The sequence below is a fragment of the Theobroma cacao genome, chromosome 3 (assembly GCF_053813885.1).
Source record: "Theobroma cacao isolate CCN51 chromosome 3, ASM5381388v1, whole genome shotgun sequence".
Taxonomy (NCBI): Eukaryota; Viridiplantae; Streptophyta; class Magnoliopsida; order Malvales; family Malvaceae; genus Theobroma; species Theobroma cacao.
Genome location: NC_142641.1, coordinates 42,619,857 through 42,637,661, shown reverse-complemented (window position 1 = coordinate 42,637,661; position 17,805 = coordinate 42,619,857). Strand labels below are relative to the sequence as shown.

At 35.9% G+C, this 17,805-nt stretch overlaps 4 protein-coding genes and 1 long non-coding RNA gene across 5 annotated transcripts; 3 read left to right on the top strand and 2 right to left on the bottom strand.

Moving 5' to 3' along the window:
• Positions 1 to 69: 69 nt before the first annotated feature.
• Positions 70 to 939, top strand: LOC148763845 (uncharacterized). Its single transcript, XM_088805088.1, has one exon. It carries the CDS (start codon positions 367 to 369, stop codon positions 814 to 816), a length of 450 nt encoding a protein of 149 aa, XP_088661214.1. The 5' UTR covers positions 70 to 366; the 3' UTR covers positions 817 to 939.
• Positions 940 to 2,180: 1,241 nt separating this feature from the next.
• Positions 2,181 to 3,110, bottom strand: LOC18606184 (uncharacterized). Its single transcript, XR_001926954.2, has 2 exons — positions 2,774 to 3,110; positions 2,181 to 2,666 (listed from the first exon to the last, which is right to left on the bottom strand). It is a non-coding gene; the product is annotated as an uncharacterized LOC18606184 (long non-coding RNA).
• A 1,052-nt stretch (positions 3,111 to 4,162) lies between these two features.
• Positions 4,163 to 7,958, bottom strand: G3PP4 (Major facilitator superfamily protein). The gene is made up of 3 exons (XM_018116697.2): positions 6,552 to 7,958; positions 4,993 to 5,538; positions 4,163 to 4,517 (listed from the first exon to the last, which is right to left on the bottom strand). The coding sequence occupies exons 1-3, from the start codon at positions 7,582 to 7,584 to the stop codon at positions 4,480 to 4,482; spliced, it is 1,617 nt and encodes a 538-aa protein (XP_017972186.1). The 5' UTR covers positions 7,585 to 7,958; the 3' UTR covers positions 4,163 to 4,479.
• Positions 7,959 to 8,452: 494 nt separating this feature from the next.
• Positions 8,453 to 11,119, top strand: LOC18606182 (Ribosomal protein L19 family protein). Its single transcript, XM_007039646.3, has 5 exons — positions 8,453 to 8,613; positions 8,697 to 9,071; positions 9,371 to 9,457; positions 9,547 to 9,680; positions 10,822 to 11,119. Exons 1-5 carry the CDS (start codon positions 8,590 to 8,592, stop codon positions 10,928 to 10,930), a joined length of 729 nt encoding a protein of 242 aa, XP_007039708.3. The 5' UTR covers positions 8,453 to 8,589; the 3' UTR covers positions 10,931 to 11,119.
• Positions 11,120 to 13,758: 2,639 nt separating this feature from the next.
• LOC18606181 (Plant VAMP (vesicle-associated membrane protein) family protein) lies at positions 13,759 to 17,593 on the top strand. The gene is made up of 8 exons (XM_007039645.3): positions 13,759 to 13,991; positions 14,227 to 14,320; positions 14,922 to 14,992; positions 15,111 to 15,192; positions 15,420 to 15,535; positions 15,641 to 15,775; positions 16,626 to 16,694; positions 17,253 to 17,593. Exons 2-8 carry the CDS (start codon positions 14,260 to 14,262, stop codon positions 17,388 to 17,390), a joined length of 672 nt encoding a protein of 223 aa, XP_007039707.3. The 5' UTR covers positions 13,759 to 13,991; positions 14,227 to 14,259; the 3' UTR covers positions 17,391 to 17,593.
• The last annotated feature ends 212 nt before the right edge of the window (positions 17,594 to 17,805 follow it).

The window sequence follows — 17,805 nt, the reverse complement described above, 5'->3', positions numbered from 1 at the left end:
CTTTTCTTTTAGGGTAAAGTCTAAGCAAAACAATATCCAGAATCACAAAGAAAAGAAAATAATTAAGACTTATTAGAGTAACGCAAAACAAGAATCACAAAGTCTCTCTTTATTAGGCTAAGTCAAAATGCTACAAAAGAGCTGTAACATTCAATGTAAATCTTCAAAAATAAAGGCACCTCGCAAATCACAAATGCAGCTCCAAGAATCAACCAGAGAGAGAGAATGTAACCAAAAAAAAAAAAGAATACACAGTGAACAGCTTGATCTACATAAAATAAACAAAAGAAAAAAGATTAAAAATTTTGGAAAAAAACTGTGTCCTAAACAAAGAGTGCAACTCCTCCGAGCAATGCTAACAAGGACATGCTGTATTCACGTGTAGAAGCAGCAAAGCTTGGCGAAGCCGTAACGGAAGGAGGCGGAGCAGTAGAGGGAGAAGGTCCTGATGCTGCTGGATTATCGGCTCCCGCTGGTCCAGGAGGAGAAGCTATGGACGGTGCAGGTGACGAGCTTATTGATGGGCTTGGTGCCATAGGGGTAGATGATGGGCTCGGGGCCATTGGAGTTGATGATGGGCTAGGGGCCATTGGGCTTGTTGGAGTCATGGAAGGAGGGCTGGACGTGGCCGGTGGGGGTGCGGAAGTTGGAGTCATAGCTGGGGGAGGTGTCGTGGAGGTGGGTGGTGGGGTGGATGCTGTAGGGGGAGGTGTCATGGAGGTGGGTGGTGGGGTGGATGCTGTAGGGGGAGTACCACCAGTAGGGGGTGCGGTGCTTGAACTCGGTGGCATTGTTGGTGCTGCTGATGGACTTTGAGCTACTGAACATGATATCAGAGCCAGCACCAAAGTCAGCGCGAGCATGGCACGTGAACGAGCCATGCTAACATATACGTATGTGTGCGCGTCTCGAAGCAAAAGGCAAAGAAAGGTGGAGAAGGTTAAGATAGCAGGAAGCTGAGGCCTAAGATGAGTTGTGTGAGGTATGGGGAGAAGGAGAGGTACTGAGGATGATATATAGAGGCAAGGAGATTGAAAGTTCTGAAGAATCATTTCAAGGGATAAGTACACGGACAATTCATCCTACTGGCCACAAGAATCGACGCGTGTCCCAAAGGAATGTGTGTTTTTTGTGGTCGAGCACTTCCTGCTCAGGACAGGCCATGCACAGGATGAAGAGGATATTTTCTTTTTCCTGTTATTGTCACAAGATAAGTTAAATCCAACACACATTTGTTAATTTAAATTTCCTGTTTATTCTAAACTAAGGTCACAAATTGTTTATTCCATGATGTGGAAGCCATCAAGTGGCTTTACCTTTTTAGGAATATTTATACAGAAAACAGGAGAGCTTAAAGTTAAAATTAATCAGGTGACATGGGAACGATTGCTATGATTTCATTTGAAAAGAAAAGCCTTCCATCTAAATAGCACAAAGCTTTGATGCTTAAAGCAGTTAGTAAATACACGTCAACAACATGAAATAATGCATTTGATTCGGTACAATTGTCACTCTGCTTTACAGTCCTTAGGCCAAAAACCAAAGTATGAGACCCTGTTTCCCTTTTTTTTTTTTTTTTTCCTGGGTTGATATTGACAAAAAGGCAGAGAATGAGTAGTTTCTTTTTCAAGTGCTAAATATTGGTAAATTGGGGCTTAGCTTGCACTCCCACCATAGGATCCTGGCAGGGACCAATGACCATAGTGGCATTCATGCTTTGCAGGTATCGTTTTGTTTGTCCCACCAACCCAAAATTTGTGACAGCTGACTTATTCACGAGAATCAAAATGACAAGAGCAGCAAGATATTGAAAAATCATCTTGAGAAAAACCCAAGACTTTGTATCAGCTAGCAAGAAATTTTGATGTTTTTGTGCTTTTCTTCTCGATCTGATTAGATTCATGCTGAATTGCAAGATGAATTGGGTTTAGTACCTTACATAAGGTTGAATGATTCTCTCGATGGGAGTCAAAAAATTTAGATTTGTGATCATCGTCCTTACATCAGCAGTAATAGTACTCATTAAGTGCTCTGCGTACAACTGCACAGATAGAAATTCTTGGAAAAGGTGCAGGTTACGCAGATTTGACATGTTTTCAATGTTGCTTGTTTGGTCGGTGACAAAATGGATTGCGAGCTGTTAGAAATCGAGCCAAGGTCGTTCTCTGAAATACAGAACATAATGGTGGCAAACAGCCTATTTATGTCCAACTATGGTCAAGATGTTCATGGAAAAGAAAAAAAACCCACCCTGCTCAGGTTACATTTTGGCAATTTGTAATCAGAAAATGCATCAAGATATGTAAGTTCGAGGGGAAAACAACATTAAAAACTAGTATTCTTTTCACCGTTTGTGCAGTTCTTAGAAAGAAGTACCTGAGGCTTTTTCTCTTTCAAATTTCAATCCTAATGTAAACCCTTTTTATTGACAAGACTTTCTTCTCCCTCGGGTTCCAAACCACACAAGCCATGAGCCCATGACATGAATAATCAAGATGTTGGCACACGAAATACCCGGTGGTCCTCCACGATGACCCGGACCCTGGTTCCATTTTTTCCACCTTGCTAAGCCTAAATTAATGCGGGACCCGAAGCCAGATGTGCTTCCATGGAGAGGACCTCCAATTTGTTGGCTCATTTCTGGTTGGCTGTATCTTAAATCAAACCTAAGAATCAAAGGCAATATACATAGTTTGAAGATGTAAGAGTAACATTATTACTTTAACAAAGAACACACATAGTTTAACACTAAAGAATCAAATAGTTCTCTTACATATGGACGTGGTGAGAGATCAAGAATTTCTTGAACAGTACGAACAATTGAAAAGATGGCAGATGTCTGCGTGTGAGACGAAGGGACAGCATAATTCTAATGGAAATCGGTTATGGTCTTAAACCTGTTGAAAAAGAAATATGAGAATTTTTAAAAATTATATGGTTAGAAAGAAGAAAGAGCTGGTGTGACAACCAGGAAGGAGAAAGGGGTCCTCAATTCCAGCAACTACAATGGCGATTGATGGTAATGTCTGCTTTTGGGGCTGTCAAAAAGGACACATTTTTTTTATTACAAATTACAAATTCAAGTGAAAAGGAGCCAGCCATGCCTTTGGAAGCTGGTGTGCCAACGTGTTAGTCACTGTATTTCATCATAAAAATCTTTTTCCCCTTTCCTTTCAAGCAACTTGGGAACAAAAAGAAATTGGAGAAACACTCAGATATGTGATAGTTCCCTCGTTACGTATGAACAATTTAGTACTAAAGACATTTGTCTGAATTGTAAGCTTGGAGTTTGAATCTCAAAACCATAACGACATATCATTAGAACTTGTATCCTGATCCGAACAAAATGATTTGCAGCAACAAGGAACATGGGGAAAATCTTTCCTCGAACTGGAAAGAACAGAAACCATTCCACTGAGGACAGATTCAACAGATACACACAAGGGGTAGGGGTAAGTAACAGAGAGGAACCCAAGGGCCGTTAGTTGGTTTCATTGAGAGAGCAGGACATCTCCAAATACATTAATTGCAATTTCAAGTGTTAATCAACATCTCTATCAAGGCAATTATATCCTTCAGTACGTAAGGGACCCCCTGCTACAGGAGAAGCCATTTAAAGTTATTAAAGCATAAGTGAAGGCATCATCTCTACAGACTTGACTTTGAGTTCCCTTCTAATGCTAAAAATTGACAAAGAAAACACGAGCACATATGCGTTACAACAGAAATTCCCTTGAAACTAAGAACTAACCATTGAATTCGAACCGACAATCCAACAATAATGCTAAAGTAGGCTTAGCAGAAACCTAACAGCATCAAGGCCGCCAAGTTAGATAGCTTTGGATTAAAACAGCTAACTTAAAAACGATCTTCAGCTTCAGAAACAGTCATTAGCACTAGTCAACCTGGTTTCTAAGTTTACTTCTTATTCGACTTAGAGAGGGGGGCAGTGGAAGAGCCTAGTTTCTTGGAGAACATTTTTCTGACATGAGAGGCTGATGAACCAAATGAACATTCACATGTTGTTCATAAATATAAATATTTGAGACAAAAATTCAACAGGTGGCCGGTGGGTGATCGCAACATTAATGCTGCCAAGTCCGATAGTTTTGAATTGTCAGAGGTTAACGAGAAGAATGAGATCCACCCACCTTAATAGTCATTGGCACAACTTGGCCCGGCTGCTCCACTTACTTTTATTAGATCAGTTAAAAGAGGGAGCTAGGACATTGTTCCTAGGAGAATAACTGAAACAAGAGACAATAAATCAAACTAATGTTACATATTGCTATCAGTGTAAATATATTACAAAAATCAGACTAGCTGGAGATAAGCTGCAGCGTTGCCATCAAAATTTAGCAAAATACATATGCTTCATGTCTGTCAACTCAGACAATTATTTGTAGCACTTCTATCTATCTCTAAAATGTGTTCTAAACTCCCTTAATTATTATACCTCCTTGACACCGTACCTGGTTATCACCTTTGATTGCTTAAAAGAGGTTGGGATCCTGTAGCTGCAAGGAAAAGGTAGAGATCAGACAAGTCCAAAATGATACCATGTTGGAAGACTTTTCACACATGCAAAGGATAGGAATGTGACTTGATTGAAGCAAACATGGGACCTCTAGCATGAAAAGTAAGACTTTGAAACAATTAAAGGTAAACTTTTCCAACATATTATCTTTCAAAATCGAAATTCCACATATAACACACAAGAATTATCTATCGGAAAGCTTGGAGCCTCACAAATAACACATTGAAAAAGTTTAAGTTTCTTTATCATCTACCTGGTAGTCTTGGAAGTCACAAAATATATTTTAATTCCTACGGCTTCCGTTACTATGACTGTTCCAATTTAGTGGACAGCATTTCACCCTCAAATACTATTAAAAAGCAGGTCGCTACATTTAATTTCAAAGAAATTTTTAATACTACTCAGTATGCATCACGCATGCATGCATCTGTGCAACAAAACTTCTACCACATTACCTTCAAAAGCTTGCCGTCCATGGGATAATGGAATTGGTTTCTGAGTTTTCTCAGTAATTTCTGCTATGACCAAACGTGATAAAAGAAGTGCTGCAATAAGAGCACCAACCATTAGCATTACAAAAACTGCATCCCATCCCTTTGTTGAGAGAAACCCAGTGAGTAGAGGGCCAAGTGCAGCGCCAACTGATCCAGTGCCATCAATTATGGCAGTCACTGTTGCCAATGCCCGAGAATCCCCTCTGAGAGAACTGTGTGTACCAAGGTCTGCAGAAACTGCAGTTGTGATAAGTGCATATGGCCCATTAACAAACAAGCCAACAATCATCATAAGCAAAATGTTTATAGTACGAGAAACATTTCCATATGTGCGGTATAAGAGCATGGAAGGAATTGCAGCAGACATGAAGCTGGCTGCTGTAGTAGCCCGGGCATTAAGTTTATCAGACATGTATCCAGCAAGGATCCCCCCAACAATACCCCCTACATCAAACAAGGTAGAGAGATTTCCAGCAGACTTCACAGACACATACTCCCCACCAATTTCTGCATAACAAAGAATGCAAAAGTCTCAGACTCTTAAAGGTAGCAAATTCACACAGGTCTAGAAAAACAGGAAATAAATCTGTTTGAATAGACAGTTGACTACTTAAGAACCAACTTTGGTCAAAATTTATGCATATCCAGGTACTGAATCCACAGAAAAAAAAAATGAACAATATCTTTACTGCTATCACAAAGCAGCTGGATTACAAGCTGAATGTTAAGCACAATGTTATGCATCTTTAGTAGAATCCCATGCTCCAGCAACAAATAGGCATCAGGAAAATAAAATAGAATAGATAAGTGAAATATATATATATATATATATAATGCACTGAGAGACCTAATTGTTAGCTGACAGGACTTCAACTACCTTCATAAGCACAATTTTATATACAATTGATGCATTTTGTATCTTTTATTTATTTTTCTGAAAAAAGAAATCACAACGAAAACAACCAATTTTAATATAAGTAAAAAAGAAAGAACAGAAAACCAACTTACAATTCACAGGAGTTATACTTAAGGATGAATTATAAGTAAACTAGCCCCCTAGAATGCTTTTGTCCCACAAAAGTCAAAAGATAAACTAAAATTGTCGAACTTGGCATCAATATATGCTACATCAAAGGGTAGAATAACAGACAAATTAGATCCTACATATAGCTATTTATCAATTTGACATCTGTAGATTGACTGGATTAAATTTTGGGTGTTCAATTAGACAAACTTTGACACCAAATCAATCCTATGTGCTGAGGTCTCAAAGAAGGAAACTTTATTCGAGCTCATCATGATTCTAGCTTGATTTTCATTCCATTTTAAACCTAGCATAAATTCAATCATTTCAAAAGTTGCAATCTCTTTTGATCTAGTCACTCAAAGTCTACAATAAAGCACATTCATCAACCAAGATCAGAAGATATTTAAAAAAAATAGATACCTATTAATCTCCGGGTTGCAATTTCCATCTCGTCAATCAAACAATACCCAAAGCTTGGAAACAAGAAAAATACCTGTCTGACTCAGATAAAATGGTAACCAGTATAAAAATGTGTAGGCCACGAGCTTTGAGAAGAGGAGGCAGAGTGCAAAAGGAATCACCCCTGGTATCAAACAAGCTTCAGAAAGTCCAACACCTTTCCTGCTCCCTGACCCCTGTTTGAGACTAGAACTTTTTTCTATATCGACTGCATTGCCCTTTTGAATCTGAGCCACCTCATTATGAGGCACGGAACCTAGTTTCGGAGTTGAAGCATTTGCACCAGCGAAACCGATATCCTCTGGATAAGCAGGTAGGAACAAATAAACTAGTACCCCTGCTGAAGCAATTAATGCTCCTGGGACAATAAAAGACCATCCCCAGCCATAGTCCAAAACAGCAGCAGCAAGAAGAGATCCACTAATATTCCCAACTGAAGTATGCGCATTCCAAACACCCATAATCAAACCCCTCTTCCTTTTCCCAAACCAATTTCCGATCACAGCCACAACTGAAGGCCACCCAGTAGCTTGAAACAACCCAGCAACCATTTGCATCACAAGGTAAAACCCAAAGATATGAATATTCCAAAAGTATCCCATCCCAAACAGCGCCACAAAAATGCCACTCCCAATCATCCCAGTTGTCAAGAACAACCTAAGATCCAAAGTATCACCTAAATGCCCTGCAACATACATTCCGAAAGAGTAACAAGCCAGAAAAGCAACATCAATTTCACCCAATTTTGATGTACCATCAGTTCCATTAAAAGGATACCAACCCTTGTGTTTCACCCTGTTTCTATCAGAACTCACAAATTCTTCCTTGATGAAGACATTTCCAACAGGCCAAGGCTTCCCCTCAGAAACTTTAATGGGGTCAGGATACAAAACACTCTTAACTATGCTACTAGGTTTCCTAGATGCATGATAACTAGCATATGCTATGAAGGTAATCAACAAAACCATGTATCTATATGATTTTAGGCTCCAATCCTTCCCTCTAATACTTCTAATAAGCAAAATCCCAGGCGGGGTTTTCCTCGTTGTATCTGAATTCCTTGACATCTTTAACAATCCCACAAATTTAACCACCCAAAACCGATAGAAAAAGGTAGCCTTTTGTTACCAATCTTTCATAATCATCATAATCATAAAAACCCCATCCTCAAACATCCTTAAAAAGCGAAACGTCTTACAAAATGCAACTAACTTGATGGACATAAAAAAACGATACCTTTACCTCACAAGAACAAACCCTTTTATGATCTAAATAGGATAGCTAACCTTGATCCAGACTAAAAAAACTTTTTCACTGGTTCTTGCAGAGAGAGAAGGAGAAAAAAAGTTGGTGTTTTTAGGGGAGAAGAGAGACTGATGTGAGGGAGAGCGAGGTTGGCGGGAGAGCGACAAAGGGGACGAGTTTGTATCAAAACTGGATGCACGTGCTACTTGTCTGGAGCTTCAACCGAAAACATATGTATCCAAGTGCCACGTAGGCGATCGAGATAGTGACGGGATTACCGCGGTTCAATCAAGGGAGAGGTTTGTGAAAGGCTAGCTGATAGCCACGTTGCTAAACACGAAGAAACACAGCAGTATTGACCGATAAGCAGCTTATTCCCAGAATCACAAAAAAAAAAGAACGAGGTATACCTGGATCAGATTTCGTCATTTTGGGTTTATTTCTACACTACTCTATCATAATAACTTTAGAGTTTGGACCAACCCAAAAATATGTAAACTTTTTCAATGTTTTAAAAGAAAATTTAGATTGATTTTTTTCATATAAACTTGATGATTAAAAACAGGTGAAAAGAGTTAACTCAAAGTACTTATAATCTTATTTCATCAATAAAGGAAACAAAAATCTGAAAAGAAAAACAACCAAGTTTTATGGAATATTAAAAATATATAAGCATTTCATATATATATATAAACCGTTGGAAAAAAGCCGGTGTAAAAAATAATACGACCCGACCCGTTACAGAACCCTATCTCAAAGTGTTTACCCCAGCAATTCTCGAAAACAGATAAGACACAGTCTCGGAACTGAGACTCCGTAGTAACACCATGGCCTCCCAAGTTCTTCCTCAGGTAACCCCATCTCTTTTGCTTTTTGCTTACATTTCTTTAATTTACATTTTCAAGAAAGAATTTACATTTAATTGTTTGATTAGGCACTGCATATGATCCCGATAAACCAAGTACAGTCCTTTAATCCAGTAAAGAATTTTGGGTTCTCTGCATTTCTGTCTCGTGGTCCTTCTCCGTTGACGACTTCCAAGGTTTCAGTTTCTGGGTTTCATTTGAAAATCCCGGTTGGCTCAAGTTCTAGTTGTTTTGCCCGAAGGGAATTTGTTGTGAGAGCAGAGTCTAATCCTGAAGGTGTAGGTGAAGTTGAAGCTGAAGCAAGTGAAAATGATGTTGAAGAAGCAGAAACGAAAGCAGAAGCTGAAGAGGAAGTTGAAGCAGGAGAGGACGGAGAAGATAAGGTTGAAGAGAAACCCAAGGAGCGAAGAAAACCCCTGGTTAAACTTGGCGATATAATGGGGGTAATTTGCATTCTAAAGTTTTGTTGATAGTTTTATTTATTTATTTCCTTATATTGGAATTGAGAAGAAGAATAAAACCTTTGAGTTGCAATTTTCCCTTTCCTTTTCAGTTGGTTTAGGAGTTCAGGAAGTTGAATTGTTTACAAAGAGAGAACCTTTTTCCAAAATTTGAGGAGTTGGGTTGAGCTTTTCGATAAAAAGGCTGAACTTTGCTCAGCTGTTTGAAAATTTTTTTTGAAGATGTGTGACTGATAAATGCTCTAGTTAATTTGCTGACACAAGTGCTGTTTTCTGAGTAGATATTGAATAAAAGGGCAATTGAAGAATCGGAGAAGCAGAGGCCAGTTCCAGATCTTAGGACTGGTGATATTGTTGAGATTAAATTGGTAATTCGTGTTTCTCATTCTTCCTACTGCATCTCTTTTGTGTGATATAGTTGCTTTTCTTATATTTGCTTCTTGCGGTTGATGTCCAGGAAGTTCCTGAAAATAGACGCAGGCTGTCTGTATACAAAGGTATAGTCATGTCAAAACAGAATGCTGGTATCCACACTACCATCCGAATTCGGAGAATTATTGCTGGCATTGGAGTTGAGATTGTATTCCCTGTGTAAGTATTTCTTTTATCTCTTACGATAACCATTTCCTTCATCTGGGTTGAGCATAGTGGTGGTTAAATTATTCTGCCTAATTAACTAACTAATGTGTCATCTTGAATCTGAGAAAGAGAAATTGGAGAAGCTAGATTTGTACATAATCTTCATGAATTTATGAAACTCAAGAAAATAAATAAAAACATAGAATAATTTGCAAAATTGAAACCTTAATGTAATGTGTGCTTATCGATTCCTATCTCAGTCTTAGATTTCTTTTTGATATTAAGATGATTGGCCTTCTATGTCATATGTGAAACTTACCTTTTGTTATTTATCCAAAAAAAAAAAAAAAGGAAACTTGCTTTTTCTTGCTATACATACCATGTCTATCACTATGATGATTTTACCTTATTGTTTTTATCAAGCAAGTCCTCAAGTTACTTTTCTAAAAAGTGAGATTATCATGAGTGCATGACTGACTATTAACCGTGAGGCGACAGAGTTTGACAATACAGTTAAATTTTTTTCCAACTTACTTGGCTAAAGTCTTAGTTGATTTGTATTATATATAACTAACCACCTATGTACTAGTTAGTTTAAGGATCTTCTTCATATGTGTAACTGCTATTGTTTTGTCTCCTTTTTGTTAAAGAATTTCTCTGAACTGTTAATTATTTGCGTTTTACATTTTTGTCCATGGTCCATGAAGTCATGCAGTTATACAAATTCATCAGGCTTCTTGTGATTTCTGTTTCTATGTGTTCATCACTGGGAAACAACAGAAGTTGAATTTTCTTGAATATATCTTTTGCTCAAACGTGAGCATGATATTGTATGAAAATTAACCATTAGAAGACCACAGGAAGAAAGTTTGAATTATCACATTTATGTTGCACGGTTTGCGTGTTATTCCAAGCCAATTTGCGAATACAGAAAAACAATATCTGTTCCACCAGTTTTCAACATGATATTGAAATCTGTAATAAGTTGGAACCTGAATTTAGAATAGTTTATTCCCTAGCTTAATGTTTCATGTAATTCAGATGAATTAGTCTCCTGAATTTGGATGATGATTATGCCGGACGTACTAAAGACTCCTTTCTGAAATTTGTTAAACATGATTCCCGATTTATGTTTTCTGTATTGTTATTGCAGTTACTCACCCAACATTAAGGAAATCAAAGTAGTCAAGCATAGGAAGGTCAGGAGGGCGAGGCTGTATTATCTAAGAGAAAAGCTCCCCAGGCTGTCAACTTTCAAATGAAAGACACTGATGCCTTTCCTCTGGTTTTCTTTCCCCCCAAATTCCAAGCTGTTTTTTAATTGCTTAGATATTGTAAGAGCTGTAATTCTATGAATCTACCCTTTGTCCATTTTGGTGTAAAATTTATTGTAAACATTGCTTTGATTCTGGGAAACTACTAAATTCAATTTTCAAGTTATTTACTAATCATTTCAGTATGTTAATCCCAATCTTCTAGCCTTGAGATATGCTTCTTTCTTTGTTAATCAAAGGAAACAGAAAAATCTCAGTTTTCAAAGTTCCTGAAGCCTTTCTTCAAAGCAATATTTAAATCTACTTTAATTGCAACAATGCAAGCTTCCCAATCCCAATCTCAAGTTAAGATGCTGGGGTTCGGAAGATTTTCAAAATAAAGTGAAGGAAAAGTAAGATTAATTAAGTAATTTGATATGTTAATCGATTAAATAGCATGATTAGTCGAATAAGATTCAATGAAAATTGACTAATGTGAAACAGAGGTTCACACGTTTAATCCGTTAATATTTCATGTTAATTGACTAAAGTTAAAATTTAAATCTAAAAATTTGTTTTTGGGATGAGTTAATCGACTAATTTCATAAGATAATTGACTCACTGAATAAGAATATAAATTTTAAGTCCTAATTTTTCTTTTAAAGTGTCGATGCCTTTTCAATGGGTAATTCAAAATATTGGTTAAATAAGAGCTTACTCAAAAAAAAAAAATTGTCTCTCTAGAGTCATTAAAAAGAAAAATCTATAAATAACTAAATTAAATAACTTTTCAAAATAAAACAAAAATTATAAAATAATTCTCGTCACTCTCGAGAAAATAACAAATCTCTTATACATTATTTCACTATAAATTTTTTTTATTAGACTGATAATTCTACTGCTCATTGAAAACTATTTAATAATTTGATTTCATTTTAGTATAAGATGCAGTTTAATAAAACTTCATTTTATCTTCAAACTATTCGATTAAATTGGCCACGCCACCATAAATAGTGAGAAGAAAATAAGTCTTAAACGAGAGGTACGCAGGTGAAGTTATTTTCCATTTAATTTTGTGACTTTTCATACACTCGCATTTAACAAACGTCTTCTATTAAAGCCTAAAGGCATCTACCTTTCTTTCAAGAAAATTGAATATGTTCTTTTCAGGTTTCATATTAATGGGGAAATACAGATTTCTTGTTAGGATTAAACTTGGATATTAAACTGACAGCAATATTGACTTTATTCAAGCCTACCCAAATTGAAGGTTGGTTTGTTTTTTTTTTTTATTAGTCCAAGCTTTACCCCTCCTCATATATTTTGATGTGGTACGAAAATTAATTTTTCCACGGCTACAAATAAAGTAATGGGATGCTGTTATCATGCACCCCATGTTCCATTTTTTATACATCATCATGATTGACGAATAATTAATTGTTTAATGCACGGCAAGTTTCTTGGAGAAACCGGTTTTCTGTCTAACCAACCACCGTTCTCCCATTTCCCCTTTATTTTTTCCTCTCACCGACCTAACATTATCCTCATCCATGGTCATGACCTAATGATGCTTCGTCTTTTAAAAATGTTTTGTCGACAGGGATGCATGTTTGTTGGTTTGTAAAGTGGAAATTGTAAAATCAAAATAATTTTGAATATAAATGTTTTTTTTAATGCACGAGTTTATTAAAATTATGTGTTTTAAAATTGATATAATATTTTAAAAAAATTAAATTATTTAGAAAAATATACATAAATTATTAAAATTTTATTATATTTAATCAAATTTTAATATTTATATTTTGAGTCAAGTAAATTTTTATAACTAATACTTAACTAATTATTGTTGTCAAATTACTACTATCTTATATGGTGTAGACATTATATGATGATATGATTATGTAATATTTTTACTATTTACGTTAGTATCATGTCAACGTAATATAATTAATCAACTCCTAATTATAAGAGTTCATTTGATTTAAAATAAAAATATATGAATTAATTGAATGCAATAGAATGATAATAATTTATTTAAATTTATCTGAACAATTTATAAACATTTTCAAACATTATATTTTTAAAATTTTACTTTTTTATATTTTAAAAATATTTATTTTCAAATTTTAGTGTTCATGACATTAAAGATGTAAATGAAAACGAAAAATCAAACAAATGTGACCCTATACATCTTTTCTTTAGAATTTTCCCATGGAACAATCAATCAATCATGGGTTGGAGTTGGGATGTTTCAACTTGTACATGCATCAAGATGATTGGCTGTTTTCCTATTGAAATCATTGACTAGTTAGGATATATGGATGAGGTTGATTGTCAAGCAAAGTACTTTCAAATAATTAAGAGGTCCTACCTTTGATCTTCAAAATTCAAATCATCCACTCAAAACTTTTATGTGACATAAAGCCTTCCAAAATTCTTAAAAATTGTAAATTTTAAATTTTCTCTAATTTTCTTTTTAAAAAATATAAAATAAAAATCTTGATTTCTTAGATTTTTCTTTAATGGACAAAAAGAAAAATCATAAAGTAAACAAAAAGACATAAGAGAAAAAGATAAAGTAGCCCTTAGTGCCCATTGGGATTTGGGTTAGAGGGGACACATCACAGAAAAAATGAGGTCAAAAAAATGGAAAAATCTTTTTAATACTGAAGTGACACGTAAGAGGCTTCCTTTTATTGAGTGCCACGTCATTGGATCCCAGTTCCAGGCTGTTACTTTAGAACCGGGCGTTCACTTTCTATTTAATTGACACGTGTCAAATCACAGTCTTCCTTCTCCTCTTTCTGATAGAACCGCACTCTGCCTCTGCCTTTCCCAGCAGCAGACGGTGCACAGAAGCTCCAAGCCATTTTCCTCTCCCATTTAAAACCTTATTTTCTTTTCCCTCTTTTATTTAAGTGATAAGAAAAAAAAAAGGGAAAAATTTATATCTTATTCGGACCTGAAACTCCGACTTTTGTGGCGACAATTTGGGTGACTCTTTTTCCCACGCCAAAGAAAAAAGGAAGAAAGGAACCTCGGATTTAAGACCGAGCCAGTCGCACCACATGTTAGTTCCTGATTCATTTTCTCTTTCTAAATTAGTACGTTTAATTCTAGTGACTAATATTAACTAAATTTTTCTCTCTTGAAGTTTTTTTTTTTCTTTTATGGCTTTTGAGGGTTATGTTTGTTGATTTATTGTTATTATTATTATTAGTATTAGTATTTTTGCTGTGATCCTTTAGGTCTGTGAAAGATTTTTGTAGTTGGTTTTGATTGATTTTGTTTTTGAGAGAGTAAAGATCTATTGGTGACGGTGGTGGTGGGGCCAAGTCATGACTGCTGGTGACGGTAATCAGTTGATCTCTGTTCATCCCAATGACCTCAAGTTCATTTGTAAGTTTCACCTTTGTATGTTTCTACTCGCATGCATGCATGCGAATTTTTGATGTATCTATGTATGTATACTTACATGCATGAATGTGTGTGTGGAGTCGGGTTGGATGTATGTGAAAATTCATGTTCAATTCCACGATTATGTGATGAACTTGGGAGGGAAAAAGTGGTGCAAAGGATTGGTGTTGTGTTGAATCTCAGGTGGGAGAGATGCATTGGAGATGATTATTTATGACAAGTTTATGGAATTTGAGGATTATGTTTGAATTCTTGACTTCTTTGGGCCTTGATCTGGATTTGGGACCAACCAGAACTTGTATAAAAACAGTGAATGCGAATTTAATTTGTTAAAGTTGAGCTTTTGTTTTTAAGAAAATGCAGGAAGAAGAAAAGCGGTTTAGGGATATTATTTAATCGTTTCTTAGTCTTTGTAACAAGTCATCAACGTTTAGTTACCTTCATTTCCGCTTTTGGCAGCTGGTTTCTTTGTAATGCTGAGATTTTTTTAAGTCATCGTTACAATCATCTTCTTTGCTATACGTTTATTCTTGAAAATTTTGTTAAGAAAGTTTTTAGTTGATCATGCCATTCATGTTTTCAGTTGAGCTGGAAAAGCAAAGCTTTTGTGATCTTAAAGTGGTAAACAACACGGAACACCATGTGGCTTTTAAGGTACTGCTTCTGTTACTGTTGCAAATATGTATGATTATCTTGTTATGTGTATTCCTATCCACTTTGTGATTTTCTATAATTGTTTGATTTTAATGTTCCCAACTTCTTATCATGTTAGGTTAAAACAACTTCACCTAAGAAGTACTTTGTGCGACCAAACACTGGTGTTGTACAGCCTTGGGACTCATGTGTCATCAGAGGTATTTCTTTTATGATGATCTTTCCAAAAACAATTTCATTCTTGTAAAGTAAGTTCATGATAGAATTTAAAACACAGTTATTTTTGGGTCTAAGAACTGTTCTAGCTTTGCGTTTTAAGATCATTAAGTCACTTGCTTAGCTTGCTTTCCACCATTACTTTTCTCTGTTAGTTCATTGAGATTTTCATACGTTTGATACTGATTTCATTGACATGCTTGAATACCAGTCACCCTCCAAGCCCAACAGGAATATCCTCCAGATATGCAATGCAAAGACAAATTTCTGCTGCAGAGTACTATAGTGCCTCCACATTCTGACGTGGATGACCTACCAGCAGATACTGTAAGAATGATGAAATGGAGTATGATGTTTCCATTTGTCTACCTTTATGATATTGTCTAAAAACAAACTTGATTTTTGGGCTGTGATCTTTGTCTTTGCATCCAGTTCAATAAGGAAAGTGGTAAGGAGATCGAGGAGTGCAAGCTTAAAGTTTTCTATATGTCTCCTTCTTCAGCTCAAGGGAATTCAGAAGATGAAGGATTAAAGAGCTCCTCACAGCAAAGCCCTGATTCAAACTCTGTGAGTCTCATTGGTGATCTGCTATATTTTTTTTTTGAGGAGGGGGAGGGTTGTGTATGTTGTTTTATTCTATGGAATATTTATGTTTGCAAATGCTTAACCTCACAACACATTGACGCATGCACCTTTGTGGTTTTGAGTAAAGTTTCAATTGATACAGTTGATCATCCTATTGGAATAGGTGTTGAAATCAGTACTGATGTGGGCAACTGAAAACTTTCCTCCTAATCTCTTTGTTTTTAATGCTTTTGTTATATCACTTAAGTTGAAGGTCCAAAGTATTGCTGGTTTGTTTGTATAGTATTGTAATTTCTAGTATTCTAATGCTGTATGATGTTACTTTAGTTTTGTTGCATAAACTGTCACCCTTCTGGCTTGTGACCAAAGGGAAATAAAATGTATGCATTAGACTTTTGATCAATTATCTGGAATTTGCTAATGGATGTTTACAGTTTGAATGAAGTAGGCATGTCAATATGCAAAATAATGGTCAAATGCATTTGTTTGCCAAGCTGCAGATACTTATTGCCTGATTTATATGAGCACATGATTCCAATGTTCCTGTCTGATTTGTATGAGCACAGATGGTTTCAGTTCCTTGTAGCCATTTCTTGTCTATGACCTGATTATTATGGGATTAAGGACCTTCCTTTTTTTATAAAAAAAAAAAATTAAGTTATTGCAAATCATCATGTTTTGTGATCTTACATTTGCAGTACTTCATCGTTATATGCTTGCTGCTTGGCCTTTTATTTAATTATATTTTCTGGTGAAACTAACTTAGTAAAATGCAAAGCCAGTCTGATTTCTATGTCTTTATATTTTACATTTCCCTTCTGTATTCAATCAGGCTGTGCAGCATCTGAAGGATGAAAAAGATGCAGCAGTTCGGCAAACACTGCAGCTGCAACAGGAACTGGTATGTTTTTACTTCAGATTTTTTTATCTTAGTTTTCTTCACAAGTTGACAACTGCTCCACTAAACTCAAAAACAGAAATGCGCACTCACACACAAAAATACAGAAAGAAGAAGAAAAAGAAGAAAAACCAGGCTTTTCTAATTTCAAATTTCAGCATTTTGCAACATACAATGAGAATTTTGACGGTTGACAGAATCCATATAAAGGGACATAACATGAACTTGTAATGTAAGTGGTGTCCGATTTCCACCTGGGTCGAATATGATATTCACTGTTTTTTTCAATAAGAGCTAGAACTGAATGGTGAAACTTTTAATTTGCCAATCCGAACCAGTAAAAGGTTATTATCCATATATGAGCTGTAATTGACCTGTAAACTTTTCATTCCCAAACTGAGCAAGCAGATTGTCATTACCCAGGGAAAGAAGGGCAGATGTGCTCCTTGATTATAGTTTCTTTTTTTGTATGTATACATGTTTATGTTCTTTCTGAGGTACAGGCTTACAACTCCGAACAGACATGACCAATATGTAAACAATCTTGTTTTCCTCTAACAGGATTTTCTGAAGAGACGAAGACAACGGAGAAATGACTCTGGCTTCTCCATCACATTCGCAGCCTTTGTGGCACTGATAGGGGTGATGGTTGGCTTTCTATTGAATCTTTCCTTGTCTTCACCACCACCGATGGAATGAACAGATGCCCTTTTACAAGTGTGGAAACCAGTAATTTTGTCCACTTCATTGTATAATGCCGAATGTTTCTGTTGGATGGAGAGTTTGATCTTCTAGCCATATTATGTTGGTCAGCTGGTTTTTGTGAATGTGTTTTTCATTCAATTGATAAGTTGATATGTTACTCTTATTAGTGCAATACTAAGTAAATAGTTCTAATAGAAGTTTACTGAGTTCAAGTTCTTGACAATTAAACCTCTTTTGAGTTCTTGACAATTGCTTAGATTGATGCGAATTAGAATCATAAACCATCCACTATTTAATTTTTTTTATTTAAAGGGGAATTTATTGATTAATCAAACGTGGAATACAAACTCCCATCTTATCATTCAGGAGTAGGGAAGAAGCTTTTGCTGGTGGGTAGTCATACAAAATA